Source organism: Semicossyphus pulcher, unplaced genomic scaffold, assembly GCF_022749685.1.
Source record: "Semicossyphus pulcher isolate SPU_LCO1_2020_fin unplaced genomic scaffold, fSemPul1.0.p SCAF_10, whole genome shotgun sequence".
In the NCBI taxonomy this organism is placed as follows: domain Eukaryota; kingdom Metazoa; phylum Chordata; class Actinopteri; order Labriformes; family Labridae; genus Semicossyphus; species Semicossyphus pulcher.
In genome coordinates this window covers 1516128-1540011 of record NW_027211604.1, presented here as the reverse complement: position 1 = coordinate 1540011, position 23884 = coordinate 1516128, and the positions used below count along the sequence as shown (strand labels likewise).

General features: G+C 44.0%; 1 protein-coding gene across 1 annotated transcript in view; it reads left to right on the top strand.

Moving 5' to 3' along the window:
* Window positions 1-473: 473 nt before the first annotated feature.
* LOC138598357 (polypeptide N-acetylgalactosaminyltransferase 10-like) overlaps window positions 474-23884 on the top strand; it is an 85157-nt gene continuing 61746 nt past the window's right edge. The window contains exon 1 of the mRNA XM_069670142.1: window positions 474-716. Within this exon, the coding sequence (XP_069526243.1) occupies window positions 558-716 (159 nt within the window). The 5' untranslated portion in view covers window positions 474-557. The remainder of the gene's footprint in view (window positions 717-23884) is intronic.

Genomic DNA, 23884 nt, shown 5'->3' with positions numbered 1-23884 from the left:
TAAAGCTTTAAGAGTTTTTCATCGACTAGATGTGACAGCTCTACATCACAGTTCCATTGCTTTTGAGGAAGTGCTTATTTTGTTTCCAGGGCGGATTAACTTGTTCGTGGATGTCTTACGTTCGGTGTATTTGTCCAAATACAAGTAGACCCAGCGTTTGTCTTATTTCCGAGGTGCATGTGAAGGCAGCACAAGTCGTCCGCAGGTCATACAACTTTTCTTGATGATTTAGTTTCCTTCTGGCAGTTTTATTCCGTTTAACAATGTAATCCACAAACTGTGATTACTCTGGGGTAACTCAATAGATCTTATAGAGTCGTTACATCCCATTCAAAAATACTGACATCTTCTGTTATCTGAACCCCCACCTCCTCACCCACGCTCCGGCGGAAGCGCAGCGGTTCGCTCCCCCTAGCGGCAGAGCTCGCAGCCGTTGAGCGTCACAGCGCCGGTGTCCGTCCCCCAGTCAGAGTGAAAGTTGTCTCCGCCTGGAAAAGCGGGGGTTCGGGACTCGCTAGTTTCCACCGCCGCTGCTTCTCACGCTTTCTCCAGGAGAGATGAGGCGGAAAGAGAAGAGGCTGCTGCAGTTCGCCGGGCTGCTCATAGCGGCTCTTCTTTTCCTCCCCAACGTCGGACTGTGGTCTTTGTACCGGGACCGAGTGTTCGACAACTCGCCCGAATCAGTGGACGGTCCGGGCGGCATCCCCCCGATACAGGTAGGGGCTCGGCTACGGGTGGCTAAACATAGCTGTGAGGTCTTTACGGTTACCCGGCTGTTTGACGGTTGGCTCGCTGTGACTGTATCTGCCATAAATCCCTTTAAATGTTAGTTTGTTCGTCGCAGTGGCGGCAGAGATTGCTGTTCGGCTTCGTACTTCCCACTTGCCTTAACCGTTTACTCACAATACCGCCAACCTTTACATTCCCATACTGTGTGTTGACTGAGTATATGTGTATGTGTGTGTGATGTAATATGGACCTTTTTTAGCACCGTGTCAGCATGGTTGGTTATTAGTTTCAGCGAGCAGGATGAACACGCAGCCACGTAGCTAACCCGGAGCTGGGCGTCGCAGTAAAGTTACAATAACAAGGACTTCAGGAAGTTGTCAAAATATGTGCAGCAGGCGGAGATGCGTTCACAGGTTGACAGACGTCAGCACACGGTTAAAGGTGCAACCGAGGGGCATTTTTCATGGGTAGGAATTCACGTGGTCATAGGTTTGGATTAAAGCACTGGTCTTTGTTATTACTCAGATTGTGCCCACCATGTAATCACCTTTTATGACTCTGATGTTTAAAGCCCCTATGTACTGTATGGTGTGTCGTTGTTATTCTATTACAAGCAAATAAGCATGTTGTGCTGCAACTAATGATCATTTCCATTGTTAATTAGTCTGATGGTTACTTTTATTGTTTCGTTTTGTAGGTTTAATAAATGCCTGCTTACAGGAACTACCTATCTTAAAGTTAGGCTACTTATTTAGCTTGGCCAACTATCGCAACAAAACCCAATGATATCCAAAATTGAGATGGTAGGCCTATGCCACATTAAGCTGCCCAAACCATTCATATTTGAGATCAAAATGATACAACTATTTGTAAAGTTATTTAAGTTATTTTCTGTTGTTTGCTGGAATCGAAGTCAATTTTTTATCATCACGTGACGCTGATTTGAGAATTTGAAATCTTCAGGTTGAATCTTTTTCAAAACCCAAGTTTACGCTAAAAGTAGAAGTTCGTAACTGGGCGTCTATTTCGCAATTTCGCATTGACTTCTGATTATATATCAGTAGGAAATGTGCTTCAATAAGATTTTGGTCTTGACACAAGTTTTTGTAATATAAATTGCAAATTTGTTCCTGCAACTAAACTAAATTGGCCATTGAATCGTTTAAGTTCTGATTTACCTGGTAGGACAAATCTAATACTACAGTTTTAGTTTATAGTTTTATTACCTATGTAGATCACATTTCTTATATTTTATATATTCATATCTGATAATATATTCCTAAATTTCCTTGTGTCACTCCAGACTCCAGCCATTTTAGGACGCCACCTTTCTTTGGTTGAAGTAATCGGGCTGCAACCTGAGAACAGTGTTTAAAACTAAACTGTGTGAAGAGGAATATTTCATGCCAGCAGAAAAGGTTGTTTTTTAAATATTTTGTTTGAGGTTTTCAAGGTTAAACATTTCGTTCTGTTTTGCTGAAAACAGCTTCTTGTTTCTGTAGCTTTGATTGATTTATCAAAGCAATACAAGATTCATCAATGAGAGGCTAAAGTTGGAGCGGGGTGTGTGGTTTTGTTGGTCCTCATAAGAATTCCAAAACCTCACCAGAACGCACCACATTAGTGGGACAATAGCAGCTCCTCTAATTCAAATGAGGCGGACCTGCTGAATGGAGGCTTTCACTGATGGTATGTGTGTGTGAGGTTTGGATGCTGATGGTGTTTGTCCTAACCCAGGCAACTTGTTTCACCAACAGATCCTAGAAGTTTGGTGAGAAAGACTCGGAGCTTGTGTTATAAAACGCCTGTTACATGCTTGAAATAGCTCTGTAAACAATTATCATTTCATCTCCTACTCTGGGACTGTTGACAAATCCCCATCAGAAGTCCTCAGTGATGCTTTCTATGCCTTGTTGTTATCAGCAGCTCCAGCTAATTTGCAGGCTGAATCGCTGGAATGATAAAGGCAGCTTATTCTGCACAGATCTTCTCCAAGGATTACTTCTTCTCAGCTCAAGTTTGACATCTCAAATGACAGCGGATGTTATGAATGGGATTAAAGGACGTCTACAAGATGGGAAAAGCCTGTTACACATTAGCAAAGTTTGTGATAACAGCTGTCAAACTCCACAACAGTCTGATAACAGACAGATGGGCTGATTTCAAAAAGGGAGCAAACTTTCTCCAATAGCAGACACTTTAAAGGAGTAGTCAACCACGAAACAGGAAAAGAAACACTTGTAACTAGTTTGTCTAAATTGCTTTGCCAAATATTAAAGATTGAGTAATTGGGACGTGCAGCTCTGGTTCACTCCTGTCCGTCATCTGTCATCGCCTGATTGAAGACTGACACAGTCTGACACATCTCATCTAACTATCGATATAGTGACTAGATTAAGGTGGAATTGCCTCACTCATAAAATATGTGGCATCTTCTGATTGATGTAAGGCTTCTGCACTTCTGCTTCTCCACTTATGTTTTCTTTGATAATCTTTATTTCAGGCAAGAAGGCCCAGCTCAGTCTCAGTCCCACCTCGTCACATACGGCAGCTTGGTTTGTGGCCCATTGCTGCAAAATATGGCAGTTTTTAGGAACCAGTTTAGGGTCGTTTCTGGACAATGATCTGTAGCTTGCTGTTTCTATGCGCTTTTGGTGGCATAGCATAGCCAAATGGGGTGGCTGTCTGGGGTAATTGATATGTCTCTTGTTTATTTGACCTATCTCGGAAGTGGGATTGTTGGCTTCTTTTTGGGTTAGATAATCTACATTAGTTACTTGACTAACATCTGTGTAAGTTCTTACTTGAACCCAAAAAAACGATCTTTTTCTTAAACCTTATCAAGTAGTTTTGGTGCCAAAACATAAGCAAACTTTGACTGTTTCACAGAGTAATCATGTTTATTACTGTTACATGTCCAACACTCATCAGTGTTAAAGTTTCTTAGCAGGCTAAATGTATGAAGTCTGTTTCGGCGTTGCTTATTTTTGATAGTTGCTTAGTTGTCTGCTTCATTTTAAAGTCTTACTTGACTTTTCATCTTTATTATTGCTAACTTGATCTCTGCTGCTAACTGCTGCTAAAGTGGTACCTAGATTGTCATATTTTGAAGCGTAGGGCTCTTGTGTTTTATGAGTTGGGAGTAACAACCTGTTAAGAAGGCCACGGGGAACTGCACATTACAACTAACTGACTTATGTGCTTCAGTAACTTTGTTTTGTTCAATCATAACTTTGCTGGTTGAACAAAACACCCAGGCGGCCCACCGCAGACGTAGACATGCAGGTTCAGCCCTGACCTAAGGAGACCTGTATGAACTTACTCATGTACTGGTACATAGTACATGATGCCTGAATGAGCTACCCACCATGGCGGTGGCAGAAAAGTAATTTGCACATGTTCTGTCCCTTATGAAGGACGCATGTTGGAGCAGAGGTGGCTCAGCTTCCACCTGCCTGCTCCAGCAGCTCAGGTTAAGTGGAGGTGAGAGAACATGAGAGCAGCGGGTAGAATCAAAAGGAGGCTGCCTAGTTTGACCTGCTGCATGTTGAGCAGCCCAGCTAACCTTCAGACTGACTGGGAATACTCGGAGCATTGGCTGCGATGAATGCGTGGTAGACTTGTGCAAGTAAACAACTTCCCAGTTTAGTTTCCCCTTCCACATTTAGTTGGATGGGGGAGACAGGTGTTGGGAGGACGTAAGCAAGCTGCGTCGCTGCCCAGATTGACAGGCAAATATTGAAGTTAAGCTGAAGACTGACTACAAATGAAGTAGGTTAGCAGGTTAAATGTTTTCTAAGTAGTTTCAGTAGTTGGTTCTTGTTTCTGTTTTTTCAGGACAAAAACAGGTGTGACACTTTGTTACTTCTTTGATTAGTTCAGCCTCTCTAAATCTCTTCGAGCTAAAGAGTACGGTTTAGAGTAGATTGTCGTTCTCGCCCTAACTTCCAATTTGACTTCTCTAAGGATATTTCTGAGCTCTTTTTATGGTGACAGATCTTTCCCTGGCTCGTTACCTGCAGCGCTGTGCTAGAGTTATTTATGCAGTTGGTGCTGGTGAGGAAATCTCACGTTTTCACAACACAAATGTAAGGAAGTCATTAAAACATGTCTTAAGGTGGAGATAAACTTGCTTTTAACTACGCGTACACATGACGGCTGCCGCGCGTTCCCTGCATCTGTTTCCCGGCCGGCTGTGCACATCCTCAAAAATTAACGCTATGGGTACGCGAGATGCAGTCTGCACATGAACAGTAGGGGCAGTGTAGCGGCAAAGGGGATGTGACAGGGTCAACACAGCAGCAGGGACAATGTCAGAAAGTTTTGATGTAGAGCTGATAGATCAAGTCCGCAATTATCCACATCTATACGATGTGTTATTACCGCTGCACAGAGACAAACACGGCTGTCAAACAGCTGCAGACAGATAAGATCACTTTAGAAGTCGACGTGGAAACCTGCAAAACTAAATGGAAACAAGTCCGGGACCGTTACGTCCGTGCACGGAGGAACATGTTGGAGAGACGGAGCGGGGACCGAGCAGACGGAGTGTTCTGTCCATCGAACACACAGAAGCTGTTCCTGCTGTGATCTCAGAATGAACATCACAGTCACGTCCTCGAGTGTCGCCATGTCTGTTGTTTACATCCTGCACATACCTAAAGCCCTCTGCACTACTTCACATTAACAGAAGGTTATATTTTTATGTTATCTATTAGGGGTAGGACAAAGTATGTATATGGCAATATATCCTCATCCTGACTCGTGCAATACAATTCTAGATAGGCTGGCGTCAGATATCGATATAGTAATTTATAAGGCGCTGTAAACAGATTTTGGCACTTATGACAGGAAGGAGGGTAACATGGACGAAAGTTAATTGGCCGAAGAAGAAGTTAATCAGTTATCGTGATGTATCATTATATTAGTTATCGCAGAACCGCTGTATTGTGATGTTATCGTTATTGTGGGGCATGTATCATGTACAGTATCGTATTGTTAGTTACCCTGAGATACCAACCCCTGTAATCTATGAGGTAGCTGCTGTTTACCCCTTTACACGCAGCTATAAATCTGAAAGTAAGCCTACACTTCTGAATGTTGTCTCCTGTCACCCGAAAAGCCCAGAATGCAAAAATGCAGCAACAGAACTTCCAACCCCTCTGAAGCTGGCAGCTCTGTTGTCATTAGGCGACGGCTAGAAATTTGCCAGCTACGTTGGCTGTGTTTTCATGAATTAATGTAACATAAATACAGCGGAAGCACCATTAGTCCTGACAATTACTGTTCCTTGATAACCATCCATAATGCTGTAAAGTGTTGTGTTACTGCGATGATAATGGCGAGGCCCTCTCTGCCAATCCTCAAAGCATCCTAGCATTCTGCGGCAAGCCACAGCACCACACCCAAATATGGCAGAGTTTAATTTAGCCTGATCAAAAGAGGCATGGTGAAACTATAACTTCAACCATACTGTGTGTGGTATTCTCAGGTTGGATCCCATCTTTGGGCCAACTTGCCAGTAGTTCCCCCTCTCTCTAACTGGATGAAATCAGCTCTGATTAAAGTCCAGAAGATGAAGTGTGCCTCTGAAAGGAAAGTTGGCTCAGATTCTCGGCTCTGTCACAGAGAAATGAGAATCATACAGGCTTCTGTACACTGGAGGCTACATTTATGAGCCACACACTGAAGGCTGGATTACTGTTCATTCATCACTGCAGGACCTTGTGCGTTTCCCCTCTGACACATGTACAGTACACTCCCTGACTCTCACACACACGGACACGCACACACTGCTTTTAGAGGCAGTGGAAGGTCAGTCAGCGACAGTCTGGTCTTATTAATGAACAGAGCTCAAAGTAAACAAGGACATGCATGTAGAACAAGTGAGGACAAGAAGAAATCTCTGCTGAAAAATACTCTCAAACATCTTCACAATTCTTATTTCTGCCTCAGAAGTCACAGATTGTCAAACCAAAGCTTGCCAAGGAAATGATTATTCTAGAACAAGCTGGTTTTCTGAATAAATACCCCCAGCGCCTCAGTCTGATTGTGAATTCCCTGGCTGTCTGCTCGTGATGTATTCCTGCCCCACAGTCACAATGCAAATCAGATATTTGTTTGACCCCTCTGTCCTCCAGCACTCCCACAGGCCTTCGGAAACATTGAAAGTCTGACATTTGTCCTTTTGAGGAAAAAATAAACAAACCCTTGATTTTTTATTCATTCACTTTAACTGCTCACATCCTTTTGAAGAACACATATTGGCTATAGGCTGTGTTAATGAGGCTGCGAGTGTGCTGAGACGTGATAAGACCAAATAAGTCATTTAGTGGAATAATTTGCTTTGTAGCATAACCTGTTTTAATGAGTAAAGCTAACACTTGCACAGCAAAATATAAGGAGCAAAACCCTGTGAGTCCTTCTGTGTATTGATATTGGTGCTGTTTTCTATGATGGCCCTTTAGGAAGGCAAATTATTTGCAGAAGTCTCCATTAGAGCCCAACCCTCATGAGAGGGAGGCTAATACAGCGCCAATAATAAGAGAGGGAAATATTCACCTTTTACTGAGATGACTTTTTTCAGTTGGAATGATAAAAGATCTATTGAATGGGTTTCAGCATCTGTCTGACTTTGCAAAAGGACTTATTATTGATTGTCAACCAATTCTATTTACGGCACCTTTCTGCTCGGATGTGATTCTCTGCTTCAGGTGCTGCACACAGCTCTCAGAGTTTTGTAAATAACTATGCAGTGACTCCATTTTCAAATCAACACAAGCGTTTTTCTAAATGAGCACAATATCTGTTTCTCTGATGCTTTTCTGCAGACACAGAGAGTCAGGATGGACTGCTAGCTAGTTTCTAGGTCTTCAGATTGATTTCACGTCATTGTTCGTCCTTCATGTGGATTTATACCAGGTCTCCTCTCCCAAACAACCAGAGCAGAAACAGTTCTGCGAGGCGTCTGTGGCTGCAACCCAAGCTGCTGCTAGCTTGTTTCTTTCCTGCCGCCTCAGACTAAATTCCTTTAGTCCAGTAGTGCTTTAGCTGAAACAATGGTGACGTGTCTTTAAACAGTAAGGAAGTAGTTTGCTGAAAATGTTTCAATAAGCTGCCGACATATGGAAAACTCTGATAAATACCTTCTTAAAGGGAAAACATGAATTGCCCTCATTAATTAGACTGAGTGTGCTGAGACACGATAAGACCCAATGAAGGCGTTAAAGGACAGATTTGCTTTGTAGCCGACAGTGTTATAATAACAATGTTTCATAGCAACATATTGAAGGAAACCCTGCAACTCTTCCTGTGTATTGTTATAATGTTGTTGCTCATTATGCAGCCACTTGACAAATAATGCAGCATTACTCAATGAATGCATGGTTTTCCCTTCACAGCTTCCTCTGTGATTACATTTGCAGTGGACGGGGTTGACATTTCTCTCATCGCTAACACTAAACCTCGGGAACGAGACCAAACTACAAGTCATGTAAACGTCCCAGACTCTGATGTCTGGGTGCAATGGAGTGTGAGGCCTGGTCCCTGTTCTTCCTCGTGGCTTGTATGACCTGCAGCCGCCTGTCTGTTCCCTCACTGTTGCTATTCTGATGACATTAAAGTTGAATAAGCGTTTACCCTGTGGTTCTGTGAAAAATCTCTCCTTTCTGCTCTATTGACATCGTGTGGGAGAGAGGGAATGATGTTTTCTGCCAATAGCAGGCAGTGATTTCAGAGCACTCGGGAAACCTCGAGGCTGCACCTCCAGGAAGCGTGAATCCAAAGTGCACAGCAACAAAATTGAAATTGAATGGATCCAGGCTGCCCTCGCAGAAACAGCTCAGCGCAGATTGCTCCGCACATGCTCGTAGGAAAAATGAGCCTCCTCAAGGCACATTTTGAAATCAGGAGTAATTTCAGGCTGCACCGAATTTCCTGCAAACAAGTGGGAAAAAGGAGCCCTCTGCAATTAAGGAAATCACATCAGCTCTATGAATCCTGGGAGGTTAAGAGCAATTAGAGAGGCTGTGAGAGCAGGATTAAGACAATTTAACATGGGTTGTGATAACAGTAGTGAGAGTTTAGAGGGGCCATTACACTGCACAGTGCTGTATATCACATTATTGTCTTTTACCACTGCAAGGGTGACCTTTTAAGGAAGGACCCTTCAAATGATATCACAGTCACACTAACTGCCACTATGTGTGCTTCTGCAATGATGATGTATTTAACAGGATGATTCTGATTACTTGCAGACTAAGGCTTTAAAAAGACTGGGTATCTTGCAGGGTCACTACTGACTTGGCTTGTAGTCTTAGCTGGGTTAGCATTACAAGCTAGCAGGCTGCTCAGTTAGGACATGGTGGCAGGCTGCCCGCCCCTGGGTCCTACTCCAACCAGTTTCCTGTTTGGTGCTGGAAAGGGTGCATGTATTGGTTGATAACAATGTTCATATGATTGAACCTCATTATTAGAAACACTGAGTTTTATGACCACTAAACGATCAAGATATCGGAGTCAGCCAAAAACTTCAGCCCAACAGGAGTTTTATTTCACCATTAAAATGGGTGTGAAGCCAGCATAAGAGCCCTGTTCTTCCCAACACAGCCAGAAATGAAACAAACAACAATGACTGAATGAATGTGATGTTTTCTTCCCTGTTCTTTGTCAGATTTGATAGCTAACTGAATATTTCTTCTGATAGTTGTTTAATCAAAATGGATTGTCTTAGGCTGTGTGAGCATTATCAGTGTATTCTAACACTTCATCTACAAAACAAGGGATTGGTTCATCAAGAAAAGAGTCAGGACGGCTGCTGTTGAGATGGTTAGCGTTTGAACCCGCCATCCAAGGATCCCACACGCCAGCGTGTTTAACAGCAGAACAGCTTCTTGTGTCGGTCTGAGGTTAAAGTTCACAGGTATGGAAACTTCAATGACTATAGTGACTGTTTTAGTTACATCCCCTCTCGCCGTTCGTCCTCCACTCTGCTAATCCGGAACTGATCGGCTGCAGGAGCCGAATTTGTCAACAGAGCTGTCAATCATTATTTTTACAGCATCAAATAAATAATTAAAAATAAACTTGTCTGAAAAATGCTGGAGGTAAAACTACTTGGACGTATATCAGCATGATAAGAACTAACTATAATGACAGAAACCATGTTTGAGAAAAACTTATTTGGCGTGTATTTTGATTTTGTAGTTTGACTCATGTCCCATCTGTTAACATGGAGGAGGCGGGCTTTATGAGCTATACTGCAGCCAGCCAGCAGGGGGCGCTCGGAATGTTTTGGCTTCACTTTTAGGGAGCTGTCATGTCGTCCATCTTTTTATACAGTCTATGGTTCAAACACATACAAGGTGAGATGGTCATCTGTCTCTCAGTGTGAGCCCGGTGATTGACAGGCGTCCTGTCCAGTACCCGCCGTGACCCACAGAGGATAAGCAGTATAGATAATGGATGGATGGATGGATGGTGTATATAGAAGATATGAACGTTGAACTCAATATCGAAGCCTTCTTCTTGTAGCAGAGTGTTACTGAGCCGACAGACCGATTCATATTCTCATAGTTATGCTATATGTGTCCATCCAATCCCAACAAGTAACATTTTCTTTGCTTCACTATAAAAAATAATATTATCAAGGAGAATTGACTTGTGTTGACATGAGGTTTCATCACAGCAGGGAGCAGAAGTCAGTGAGCTGCAGGATTTAGTGATCAGCAGACAAGCTGTTAACGTCAGTACCTGATGCAGTCTCTCTGAGCTGTGGGCTAGCTGCGCTGCTAGACTGGGAAATGAGATTTCACCTTTAATGTGTAAAGCCTCTGGAAACGAGGGAGACTGAGGGATGAAAGTCATTTGCAAAGACAAGTGGAGTAACTCGCTGCAGACTTAAGTCGTTGCACTCTATCAGTCAGAGCTGAGAGCGAGAGAGGGAGGAAGGGAGAGGATGAAACACCTCGGGAGAAAAAGGCAGAGTGAGCGGGTAAAAGAGGTGTTTGTTCACAGGCTGACTTTGTTGGAGAGCGTTTCCTCCCCAGGTTCCTCACACAAGGCAGACGTTGACTCGCTGCTGGCTGCTGCAGCTACTGAGCGCGTGCAGAAGCTGCTCTGTATGCCTGTCAGGGATGTGCTGCCCCAGATCAGAGCGAGGAGCCAAATGAGGGACAGGTGCAGCAGACAGCCTGTGGATACGGAGCGAGGAGTCAGGCTTTTAATTACAGCCACGTGGGTTATGGAGCTGCTCTTTTTTATGTTCAGATGATTAGGCTAATCCCTGGATGCCAATTTAAAGCCACGTCTGTGCGGCACCTCACAGAGAAGAAGACGCCCTCTAATGTTATGTTGAGTATAGTTGGATTAAGACTTGAGTGGCCTGGTTTGCAGCTTTAACCTCTCTGTCACACTAACATGGGATCAGATACAAACACATCTGTGGGAGCACCAATGTGAAACATGCAGTCTTCACGTGTTCAGTCAAACTGTTTGCAGCAGCAGCAGCAGGTAGTGCTGCAAAGTGGACTTTTTACCCCACTGAACTCCCTCTTGTTTTCATTTTGTCTTTTTTAATTTATATCTTTAATATACCTCAGCACAGAAACACAGTGCTCTCCTGGATGGATCAACACTACTCCTGGTGTATGTTGGGTTTTAAAGCAGCCCTCCACAGATTTTACACCTGATGATGGATCCACTTGTCACAAAGAGTGCTGCTCAGGCTGTGAAACAGTTCTATAATGTCTTTATAACACTGAAAGGAGCTCTTTTAACGCCTGACAAAATAACCCCAGAGTGATGTCTCACATTTGGCAGGAGACATTTTAAAGCGTCTGTATTACAAACTTGGGATGGAGAGTTTAAAAGATGTTCACATTCACCACCAGGTAGGGACTTAAAATGAAAGATGCTTTTGAGTTGCATTAAAGGATTTTTAGTTTGCAGTGTTCTTTGAGCTCGACACTAACTTGGCAGTAAAAGTCAGCTCATCTCAGCCTGTGCTGCTTAAATATGACCACTCGTTTTTAAAAACTGTCCAATGGGAGTCCATCCATCCATCCATCCATCCATCCATCCATTACCTATTAGCCTGTTCAGGGTCGGGGGGGGCTGCAGCCTGTCCCAGCTGAGAGGTGCTGTTACACCTGGACTGATCGCCCGTCAATCACAGGGCTGACACAGAGAGACAGAAAACCTTTCATGCTGACATTCACACCTACGGGCACTTTAGAGTCACCAATGAACCTAACGAGCATGTCTTTGGACTGTGGGAGGGAACCCACGCATGCACGGGGAGAACATCCAAACTCTCATTTTCAGCCTCATTCGATTGCAGTCCTCCAAAGTGACATGTTTATACTGTCCAATTTGGACTTCTGTCTGTGCTTGCTGTCCAATGTGACGGCACCTTACAGAGTAAATCAACAGAATAAAGCAGGAAGTTGGAGTGTCACACTCCTCCTGTGTAGATTGTGTTCACTAAAGAGCTCTGTGTGCTGTGTAAGCTGGTCCTGTTTCTCTCTGAGCCTGTTCGCTCTGCTCTCTGAACACTGACTCTGACCCTTGCTCTCTTTATTATTGCCGTCTGGTAATCTTGATGAAGTTGGGATGAAAGGTCACCAACTACTAACTGCTGTTATCAGTAACTCGTCAGATAAATCCCTGAACTGTAAAATGCTCCTTATTAACTCACCATTGAGAACCTGCTATTAGCTGCTGGCTGATGAATGGCCCTTTCTTCCTCCTCTTCTTGTTCAGTTATTGTTGGCTGGGAGGATCTGTTTGCCTTCTCTTTGCTGAAAAAACTCGGTGTGTACTTGACCACAGCACCTGACCTATGATGAGTTTATCTTTCTGAAGGGAGACGCACCTCTGTACTTTTCTTTAGAGAGATTATCCTGTTTTTCTTCTTCCAGCGGAACGCTTTGATGCGTGCAGCGTGTTGCTTTTTGTAGCTCGAACTCTGGGCGTCCGCAGCATTTAAAGGCTGCTCTTGGCTTTGTGCATACCAGATAAAAGCACAGTGTGTGTATGTGCACAGAAAAACAAAGCAGGGTGTTTTCCACATCTCCTGCCTGTCTGCACATCAGTAACGATCAGGTGATGAGGCGAACGGCGGTCTCTGCATAGTCATGACAGTTGAATCAGCCGAGCATCATGGGAAAGAGGAGCAGTTTAATGTCCACAGCAGATGAACCATTTAACCCAAGGCAGGTTTCTGCTACTGTACCACTCACACAGCTGTGTCTATTCACAACCTCCACACACTGTGGTGTGTTCACATGCTCCTCATTAATGTGGTTATTCTCCACTTTTTCTCCTGAAGCAGAGATTACAGTGTAAATGAGAAAGCAGGTTTCCTATATAAGGTTCAAGGATTATCTGACTGAAGGGGATTTAATTCTGCTACAGAAACACGACATCGGCGACTCCAAACCAGTTTGTATCATTCTGATGTGCTGCCAATGACTAACAACTTCCTTCCTCATTTATACTTCTTTTTAGTATCTGATAAAAATATCACAAGGTTGCAGCTTTTTGCAGATTTAAGACCGATTAAGCAAGTTGAACACAACACTTAGAAATGAAGTCATTTATGATTCTATTAACTACGGAAGCCCTAAGCGGACATGCATCCATACAGGTCATTCGCTCTGTTTTCCCATGATGACGAGTCATTTCCGGTAGTTTTCTCAAGATCTCGACTTCTTTATCTGGAGATAACCATGGTAACATCAGATGCTCATGTCTCGTATCCCCAGAGCTGCAAAAGCACAAAACAAACACAGAAACAGGCTAAACTCAGCTCATCAGTGTGGGCGATGGCAGCATGGCAGGTCCGGCTCTGTGACATCACAGTGAGCAGCCTGTTGTGCTGTTTTCTACATCGACAGAAAGTTATCCCGTTATCACGAGAAAAGCCGCTTTGTTATCTCCAGATAAATAAGTCGAGATCTCCAGAACTGAACTTACTCGTTATCATAATAATAATAAAAAAAGTTCCCAGGACAAGACAAATGGAAACACGCTGCGTGGGATGGGAAATAATACAGTAGCAACGGGAGAAAGAAACAGCCACGTTGGACTCAGTTTTGAGTCCATGTATGTGAACGGAGAGAATAATTTATTACTTCGATATTATGACTGTTGCTTGTGCTTTCTTATATCCAAACATCCTCTCTTCTCCGTTCCTCTCCAAGTGTGACCTTGTGCCAAAAGTTAAAGCAGTTTAATCTATCAGGGGAATTAGCCTGTTTCATGTGCTGACTGCTCACAGTCAACATCACAAAGGACAGAGCTTACTGAAGGTTTAATCTAATGTTTAATAGTGACAGGATCGTCGCAACAAAACTATTCATGAGTAACTTTTGATTTCAACAACAGCTGAGGAGATCCTGCTGATAAACCAGGTAACATAAAGCCAGGTGTTGCAGCAGGTGCAAGTCTATCAAAGCTTTCACTGGCGTCTGATTTCTCTGGGGCTGCACCTAACGGTTATTTTCTTATTGATTCATCTAACCACTATCGATTATTCTAAAGATTATACTATCCGATTAGTTTCCACGTCACTGTGTGATGATATAAATAATGATTAATAATAATGATAATGCCTGATCAGAACGTGGCGCTCTAGGAGACCGCCAGCGTTGAGTGACGCGATCCGTTTCTGCACCGTTCACTGTGCTCTCAGTCCTCTTGTTTTTGGGACACATCGACACACGTTGTACAATCAACATATTTCCGTAATCGATAACGTCAATTACGTCGACGAGTCGCCCTCCTACTTTCTGTACCTGTATGAATGTAATTGTGGTGATGGACGGTTCACTTCAGAAGCTGGTGCGGGGTAAGCTTTGACCAACTTTCTTCGCCAACATTCCCACAGTCGTGACTCAGACTACCAAACGTTTCCTCTCTCACCATTAGGCCACCGCGGCACGCTCCCCTGTGAAGTTTGACGACTGTGTTTGATTCTGGCGGATCACGGCGCAGAGATGTTTCCTGTAGTTCAGACAGCTTCAGAGGGAGGGTTTGAACTCAGGCAGACAGGCTCGTTTCTCTAAAAGTCTTACAGCACTTTTTCAGACTGCAGCCACAGCGGCTCTTCTGAACAGCTGTTTGAAGATTGACGTGCTGTCCCCGGAAGAAATTGCTGCATTTTTTGCTCCGCTAGACCGTGGCCTTCCTTACTGAGCAACTCGCAGGAACAGCAGGTGATGTCACTGTTAGCGTTTACGAGGCTTTGATCATTTCAGACTCACACACACACACACACACACACACACACACACACCGCATCTTCATCTTGGATCATAGTCAGGGGAAATATCCTTTTTTACCCTTGCCTTGTAAAATATTTTCATTGGCGTTGATTAGGGTTGTAAAACGATGCGTGAAGAGACAAGCTGTGTGGGTGAGGGGAAGGTAAATGAAACGAGCTATAAACGCTGGGACTTTTTCCAAGCTCAGGAAATGGATGAGGTGGCAGCTGATACAATGCAGGAACAGTCATGTTTAATGTCAACATTAACACGGTTGTCACTCAGTGGCTGCTCGGCTCAGTGCGTGGAGGGGTTTTCACAGTTTCTTTTCTGCAGAGTCACACGGGATAACACCTATAATCCTTTAACAAATGTTAATGGTGCCTCAGCTCTGCTCAGTTTTTTTACTGGGTTGTTCCTTGATGACTTTCTCATAGTCAGCAAATACAGACCCAGACACACCTGAAACATACACACCATAATGTTTCCTACGCCCTTGTTCAACATGATCCTAGCTTGGTGATGTAGTAACAGTGTGCACAAGCTAATGCTTGAATGTTGCAAGCTACTTTGTGTGACTGACACGTTACATACTTTTTTGGCATCACTTGCTGCATGTAATGTGTTTTAGCTCACCCTGCATCAGGGCAAGATGCTGATTGGATGTGATGTTAGTGCCCTTCGGTTTTATACAGCTCCGTTTTTCTCTGGTTCTTCACGTTAAAGGTTTGTGTTTGTGTAAAATGAACTTTTGTCTAATTGGAAACAACAGTTATCTTTACTTCCAAATCAAATATTTTCATTGAGGTCTTTTATTTGCAGAAAATGACAACAGGTTAGGAAAACCAAAAGATGCAAACAATATGTGTTTCAGACCTGGAACAATGCAACGAAAACACGTTCATGTTCATGTTTGTGTTTAAACAACAGAACACTAATGTTTTAACTCAGGTTCACAGATTTAGTGGAATAACCTTTTAATCACAGCTCTCATGCATCTCTGCATGCTCTCTGTCACAGTGCTGCTGGGTGGCGTTAGGCCGCTCTTGGAGCAGCTCCGCTTGTGACCATCCACCTTCCTCTTGATCACATTCAGCAGGTTTTCAATGAGGTTCACATCTGGCTTGGGCTGGCCAGGACATGAAGAGAGAGATGCTGATGTAAGGAACATTTGGAGCGGTCTCTTCATTATTTCCAGAGCTATATATTTATGCCGAGTTTGGTCCTTTTTGTGTCACCACCTCATCAAAGTACTTTCCTAACAACTGTTGTTTGTCACAGAATCACATCACAGTTGGACGTCATTTTCACCCAGGAAGCTCACTAGTGTCATCATAACACTTCTAGCTTAGTTTACTGATTAGTCAATAGGGCAGGAGGTCAAGCTGGCAATGAGTTTTAAAGCCCCCTCTGGGCCTTATAGACTGTATTTTACAGGGTTATTACTGGGGATGCACCGATAGAGAAAATCTGGGCCGATACCGATGTTTCAAACAACAATTTTGCCGATGGCAACGTTTTTTTTCAATAACTGTCATTTTTGTTGTTAGTATCTGGATAAAGAGCCAAAATTAACTTCAGTTATATTAAAAAACAACAATTCAACCAAAGGTGTCCTTTACAGGCAAAATAATGTGTCAAGTGTCCTCTTTGTCTTTCACAGTTCCAAAAACTACAAAAAATAACCCTTTCTCAGTTCAGTTCTCCGGGGTACATTCACTTCACAACAGTTTTAAGCTCCCAATTTCCACAAAGAGTGAGCCCTCCTGTCAACTCACTGTAGTACTGTGTTTGGCTCCCACAACCTGCCGAGTGAGACCTCTCACCGAGTGGAAACACTCTTTGGAAAACCAAAAGCAAAACTCCTCCGACACATTCGGAGTTAGCTCCGGTACAGGGCTGTGAAGGTCTTCTTGTAAGCAGCATCCAGGGAGTTCCTCACAGGTAGAATCCAGAGATGGTGTGTCCAAGGAAGCAGAGCCAAAATCCAAGGGACTACAACTACCGCAGATTTAACAGGCTTAAGGCTGGTGCAGCCAAGGATGCTCATACACTGACCTACTGTGAACCGCCATCTTGTTTTGGTGCATCACCATTTTTACCATTCACCGGCCGCGTGATGACCGAGAGCCTATTGTCTAAGAAGTGACTTGCTTCCAGGCGTGGGAGGTAACGTGACAGGTAAGTCCAAAGAACAATTGCGGGCGGGTCGCCACAAAAAAATTGGCTACTGCTATCGGTGCATGCCACCTCATCTGCAGATGGGCCAATGGCTGCCAGCCACATCCCTACTTATTACAGATCTATTGTTCCCCTCTGGGATTGAACACATTAATAACCAATCACCCTACATCACCGTATGAAAATGAGTCAATAAAAAGCATACAAAATAAGTAGGAGAATAAGGAGTCATTTTATTTTATGCCTGTGTTTGAAGTAGCATGCTAGTAACTTTCCACTTGTGTCAAAGCCATGCCACACATGTACTGTGTTTTGTAGAAGTTAAGATAGAGGCAGCATGGTGGCTCTCTTTGTTCCTTTGTTGACATGAACCTGCATGTATGTCACAAGGGAACCCACTGAAATATTAGAGCTTAAAGTCTGATTGCATGTCTTCTGCAGCACTCAGACACCATTAGGTTGTTCTGTCTCCTGCCTTTAGAGGAAACTCTTTACACTCTTCAAATAGATTAATAGAACAAACTGAACTTCCGTTGTCTGAACTTCCCTTTGTTGCATTTGTTGAATTTATCCTTTGATATGAACATTTGCTACAAAGGGCAGCATGAAAGTGTTGTGGGAACAAATGCAGTAGTGTTTGTGAGTGGTGCACGAAGTGAATTACGTGGTATCTTTATACTGCCATAAATGTCATATTTTACCTTAAGAACCTCCTCATGAAGAAATGTTGGATGTCAACCTGCTAGAAAATGTGACACGCTGCTTTCTGGTGACTCACTGTTGGAGCTGCCTGTAGAAATGTGATTTTCAGTCGCTGCTTTTAAGCACCGATGTGTGACTGACATGTGAATTAAGCTCATGACGAACCTGTCAGGCTGAGGGAAAAATAACTAAATCCTTTGCTGCTGTTAAATTGTACCACGCTGCCTCTGAAGAGACACAACATGTCACCAGAGTCAACAAGTTTGTAATTGTCCTGGCAGCAGTCAAAACTTCTCAAATAGTCAAAGAAGAATTCCAACAAATGATTACTTTGAGAGAAAGGAGAGAAAGCGTGGTCACAGACAGCGTCTCGGTGTCGTCAGACCTTTGCTCTGCATGCAGGTCGAGCTGCTGTTTGAGAGGCTGCAGAAGAGCACTCAGAGATTCTACAAGTCGTGCACACAGTTATCATTTGCTTCTTGTTTAAGCTGTTTGAGCTGCTGTATGACACTGTTACTGAGAAGCTGAGCACGCTCTTTGTGTACCTCGCCTATGAAACTGTGTCACGCCCCTTCTCAGATCCTGTTTAACCTCTCACAAATATAAATTGTTCTTCAACGCCCTAGAGGATTAAGTCAACCCTGCAATTACAGCAGACTGATTGAAACAGAAGTCTTAGCTCAGTACTCATCACTTACAGCGCGAGTGCTGCCAAATTACAAGAAACTTCTTAACACCGAGTGTTAAATAGTGATGCAGAGTGTCAATGTGCCTTTATGCATCAGCCACTGAAACTTCTTTGCCAACCCGATACAATGGACGTCTGACTTTTCAAGAACTGTGGACTGGTGAGACTGGAGCTTCTGTATCTTGAACATGGTTCAAGTAAAAAATGTCCACAGCGATGTGTTTTGATTATCCAGCATAAGCAGAGTAAGTGATGAACCTGTGGGAGAGTTTTCTAAACTATTGTTGAGCCAATAAAATGAAATGAGTCAGTACTAACAGACAGCCACCTTTAGGTCCTTCCTAAGACCCTCATTTCCTTTGCTCAGTGAATCCTGTGAGATGCTTGGAAACCTTGAAAGGCTTGTAGTTTCGGCTACATCCACTATTACATGTTTCATATTAAAACTACCGTTTGAATAGTAGAAAAAACAAAATCAGCGTCAGAAGCGTCTGCAAAAGTTTCTGTTTTAGGGGCTGTAAACTTCCCGAGTAGAGTGGTCGCCAGGCTTAAAGGCTTAAAGGTGTTTTAAATGAACAAGCAGGCTAGTCGCTTTGACGTGTAGCCGTAGAGTAGCCTGTTAGGGATTCAGTCTGCAACCACAGGGAGGAGAACAAAGCAGCTACTTCCCTTGTTGGAGTAAATGGTGAAATGGTTTCTTCACTACATGCCACATTCACCCTTTCACACACTGATAGCAAAGACTGCTATGCAACTACTACTATACTGTGATCAGTTGACTAAATGTGTTATCCCTGAGTTCATATTTTTGGGAATCTTTGCATCTACGTCAGTTGAATTGGGGCAGCAGCAGAAATCTCACTGACTGATACCAAACACTGGACACACCAAATAAGCTGCATAGACAGATTCAGCTGGAGAACCTTTTAAAGCTGCTTTAAGTATTTTAATCTTGAATCTGATGAGTCATTTCTGCTACCATTGTTAGGCCTCTGTGCTGCTCAGGTGAGCCGCTGCCCGTCATTAGTCTCTGTATGCAGCACTGATGTGAGGCAGCAGGTTGAAACAGATGTAGCTGGTTATTCTTTGTGAACCACTGAATGGAGGTCTGTCTAACAGTCCTCACTGTGTTGCTTCTGCACACTTTATTCCACATCATTCTCACATATTGGACTGTTGTCTGTTGAACCCCGAGCTGTCATCCTGTGTCCTGATTGTTCCCTCGCTGACAAATGTTGATAATTGCCTTCCAGTGGAGCTGTAAAAGCTCTCCCCGCTGAGCTCATTGATTCGCTCTTCCCAACCAGCGGTAGGAAGGAACAACGGGCTTCCAGCTCTCTGGCTCGCCACAGCACAGTAAAGCTTGGCGCAGCAGGCCGAGGCGGCTACAGGGAGATGTATGGAGGGATGCTAGCAGGATTAAGGCCGCTGAGATAGCTGATTTGCTGATCATTATGTAAGCCACATCTGTCCTCTGTCCCCTCAGTGGCACCAGGCCTCCCACGCTCGATGCTGCCAAGCCCAGCAGCAACATGAAGAGACAAGGCTCTGAATTCTGCTTACAGAGAGGAAGCTAGGGGAGAGGGTGAAGGGGTGAGGGAGGGGGAGGTGAACACTCTCCTGGCTGCTAGGCGCAAAAACACTGAGCTTATGATGGAGGGGTAACTGGGAAAATAGTGTTCGTATAATGACAGAATGGGTGACTAGCCAAGTGCTTTCAATTCCAGAACAAATGCCGACAGACGGAGGCAGTAAATCACATTTTCCTTGAACAATGGGCTTCCAGACATTGTTTCTCTGCATTGATCAATCCGTCTTTCTGAGGAATTGCTTAGCTTGTAAATTGTCTTAAATTCGTCCAAAATGCCCATCAAGCAACGCCGACAGTTCAAACCCAAATATACAAAGAAATTAAACATTGTAAAGAAGCAAATCCTCAAATATGACAAGCTGCTACTGAAATATCTGTAGCTTGATTTGTAGCTTGATAAAAACGAGTAATAGTTGTCAAGAGTTGGCAAATGTTGTCAAAGAGCTGTAGCTCCATGATGTTCATCACTGCGTCCCATCTCCACAGAACATGCCAGGCGGATGAGGTTGTCATTTGTGCTTTGGCACTCTCTGGATTGGTGTTCTGTAACTGGTGACACACATTCATCATTCCAATCAATCAGAATCAGATCTTCTCTCCACACGCCAGCCAAAAAACCTTTTGTGACATCTGCTCTGGATCAGGGCTGCGTGTTGGCGAGAATGTGGTGATGGGAAACCTTTCAAAGCAGTCACAACGATCTCACTAGCATTTATGTCATACCACCCTGTGTGCAGTCCTATGTATGATTATATCGCTGTGCAATATTAGTAGGATCTCTAACCTCTCTACAAGGGCAGTGATGTGCAAGGTTACAGAACGCTGCTCTGGAGGAATCACTTGCTATACTAAAGGATGCAGCAGCAGCGCCTTGTGTTTCTATCACTGTGCCTTGACCCTACGCAGTACTGAAGGACAGCCCCCCTGCTCTGCACTAGATCGAAGGACCATGCGTCGTTAGGAGAGGCTTGAACGTGAAGGAAGCGTCTCTTTGAGCTGGCAGCACTGTAACTCAGCACTTAATGACCACTGTCCCGTATTTCCCTGCGTCCTCTCCCTCAGACATGATAATAAGGAGCTTATTTGAACAGCACTTTGCTCAGATGTGTTTGGACGAGAGCCAGTGGAAGCTGTGATCATGGCAGCAGCACCACAGCTGTAAATTACTACTGAAGCCCCTCACACATCCATCACACTACGTCTCCTGTTAAAAATCCATTTTTAACTTAAATGCCACGGTGTAATCTCGCTTGCATAATGTTGCCTGCAATAAGTTATGCTCTGTTGTACACATCCATCAAAGTTCCAGCTTTAGTGCAGTGTTCCTCTGCCTTGTTCCTCTTGTCCAGCATGTTGGATGTCTCTTCAGACAGATACTTAAATAAGAATTTATGTGGCGGTGATTTGATTGAGATACATTTTGTTGGGAGTAAAAAAGGCTCATAAATATTGCAAACCACAGATAGAAAGAAAAAGAGTGCTTGCCATTTGCTCTGCAGCAGACTGGTGGAGATTTGGCATGGGCTTGTTGCTGGCATTAATGGCGGTGGAGATAAACACTGACTCACAGTTTTTCTGCAGAATAAACATCCTGCTAGGGGTGAACTGTTCGCACAACATGAAAGTCTTAAAACTGCCAGTTTTTTATGCGTCTGTATGTCATGCTTCCAAGAATTAAGCCTAGCTCTGCGCCTGCAGGAGCCAGAGACGCAGCCATCTGTCATGGCCTTTGTCCAGTCGTCTGCCTGGTATCTCTGGTCGCAGCAGAGCTGTGGATAATGACTCCTGTAGGGAGATGAGACGCTGTGTGGCAGCCCTGCTGGGCTCCTCTTCCAGGGAGGTCTCAGTGTCTCAGTTTGGCTGGAAGGTCCTCAAATTTCAGCAGCAAAAATAAGAGTGGAGCTGAAGCCCAGGGGACCGGCAAAGATTTGCAATAGATCAACAGTGAAAAACTCCCAACTGGCTTTTCTATAAGTCAATATTTCTGTGAGGCCTGAGGAAAACACAGCACCAAGCAACAGAATGGGTTCAGCGATGCAGTCGCTGCCAGGAGCCTTCTTAGCCGTGTCAAAAGGTTTCTTTTGGGAAGTTTTTTCTCCCGTCCTGTTGCTTTTGCCCTTCTCTGAACATTTTGCTGCTTCTTTGGTTTTTCTCTGAACCTCCACGTTTCCTCCTCCGTCTGACTCATCACATCTGCACGATCGCTCAAAACAAACGACGACATTGGCTGCATTCAGTCGGACTTTGTCCGAGGGCGGGCTGTTCTCAGTCACCGTTTGTACTTTTACCTATAATGCACCATATATTCACTCAATTCATTCTGAAGGTCCTATCTAATGGAGGAGGAAGTCTGACGTATGAGGTTCTGCACATCAGGGTTTTGCACAGAGCGACTGCTCCAGCCGTCCAGCATGTGGGGAGACAGTTGGTTGTGTTTGAGTTAACTGAACCAAATGGTTTTTTGTGACTAACCCTAACAAACAGACCATTTCACGTGAAGCACAACAGGAAACGGATGCTGAATTGTAGAGCCAGGTGTAAGAAAGATGCTAAACAAAAAGTGTTGGTATTTTACTGCCTCGTATGAGGACCTGCTGCAGCAAAAATCATTGCACAAAAATATATTGGGCATAAAATATGATATACATTTTGGAGGACGATGCACCCTCTGCTATACTCTCAAGACTACTCTCAATGATAGCCATTTTGTAGCGCTCCACTTGCAGGGTATGGTATGTTTAACCTCAGTCTAGGGTTGGATCAACAGCTGGCTGGCTCTGTAGCAGGTGTGGTGTTGGTGGTGGTGTCTGGCACTGTGGTACAGTGTACTATTTTTGGAAAGAGAGGACTGGTAGCTTATGTCTCTGTGTGATGAGCCAGGACAGCCAGGGCAAATTGACTTGTCTGTGAAGTGGTTGAGGAGAGGAAGAGGTGGAGGAGGGGCACGGGGTGAGGTGGAACAGGAAAGACAGGTAATTGTGTCTCCAGGGGGGTCAAGGTAGATCTTTCTCTGATCTGACACAACAGAAAGGGTGCAGGAAGAAAAGTACAAAAACAGCCTTCCTCTCCTCACTCCGAGCTACTGTCAACTCTCAGCTGGAGGAGAGGAAACAGAAAAGGGGAGTATTGACCCAAGGTGATCTGATTCGTCCTCCTCAGAGAATGAATGGGAGGCTCTGTTCTTATCAGACGCGCTGCCTCTCTGCTAATACCAGCCCTTCAACTTCGCCGGAGGCAGCTCAGATTCACAGTTCTCACCGAAGGAAGAATATGGCTCATTTTCTTTTGGCATGTATGAAAATGCAGTTCTCCATGAAATTCAAGCAGCTATACACAAAGGGTGAAATGGACTTTTTCACAAAGGTTATTTTTCCATGAAACACCCAGAACCTTTGGACACACTGCGGATATTTTCCTGCCTTTTGAAAATATAATATAGCTCTTGTTTGGTACAAAATTCATCTCTGTTAGGCCATCGTCCAACTCCAGCTCAGCAAGAAAATACTGTCTCTGCAATCTATTAAGGGAAGTGTTACACCCCGCCTAAGGTGGCCCTGTGGGGCTAACCGCTATCCACAACCTGACCCAAACATATCCATGTGCAACACCTTAAAACACTCTTTATTAAAGAACACAACCAAATCATTAACTGAACAAAACACAGCACAAAGTCTGAGAGGCACAAACTCCAGAAGCCTCTGCTCTGATGTCAGCGTTTGAGTTCAGTTC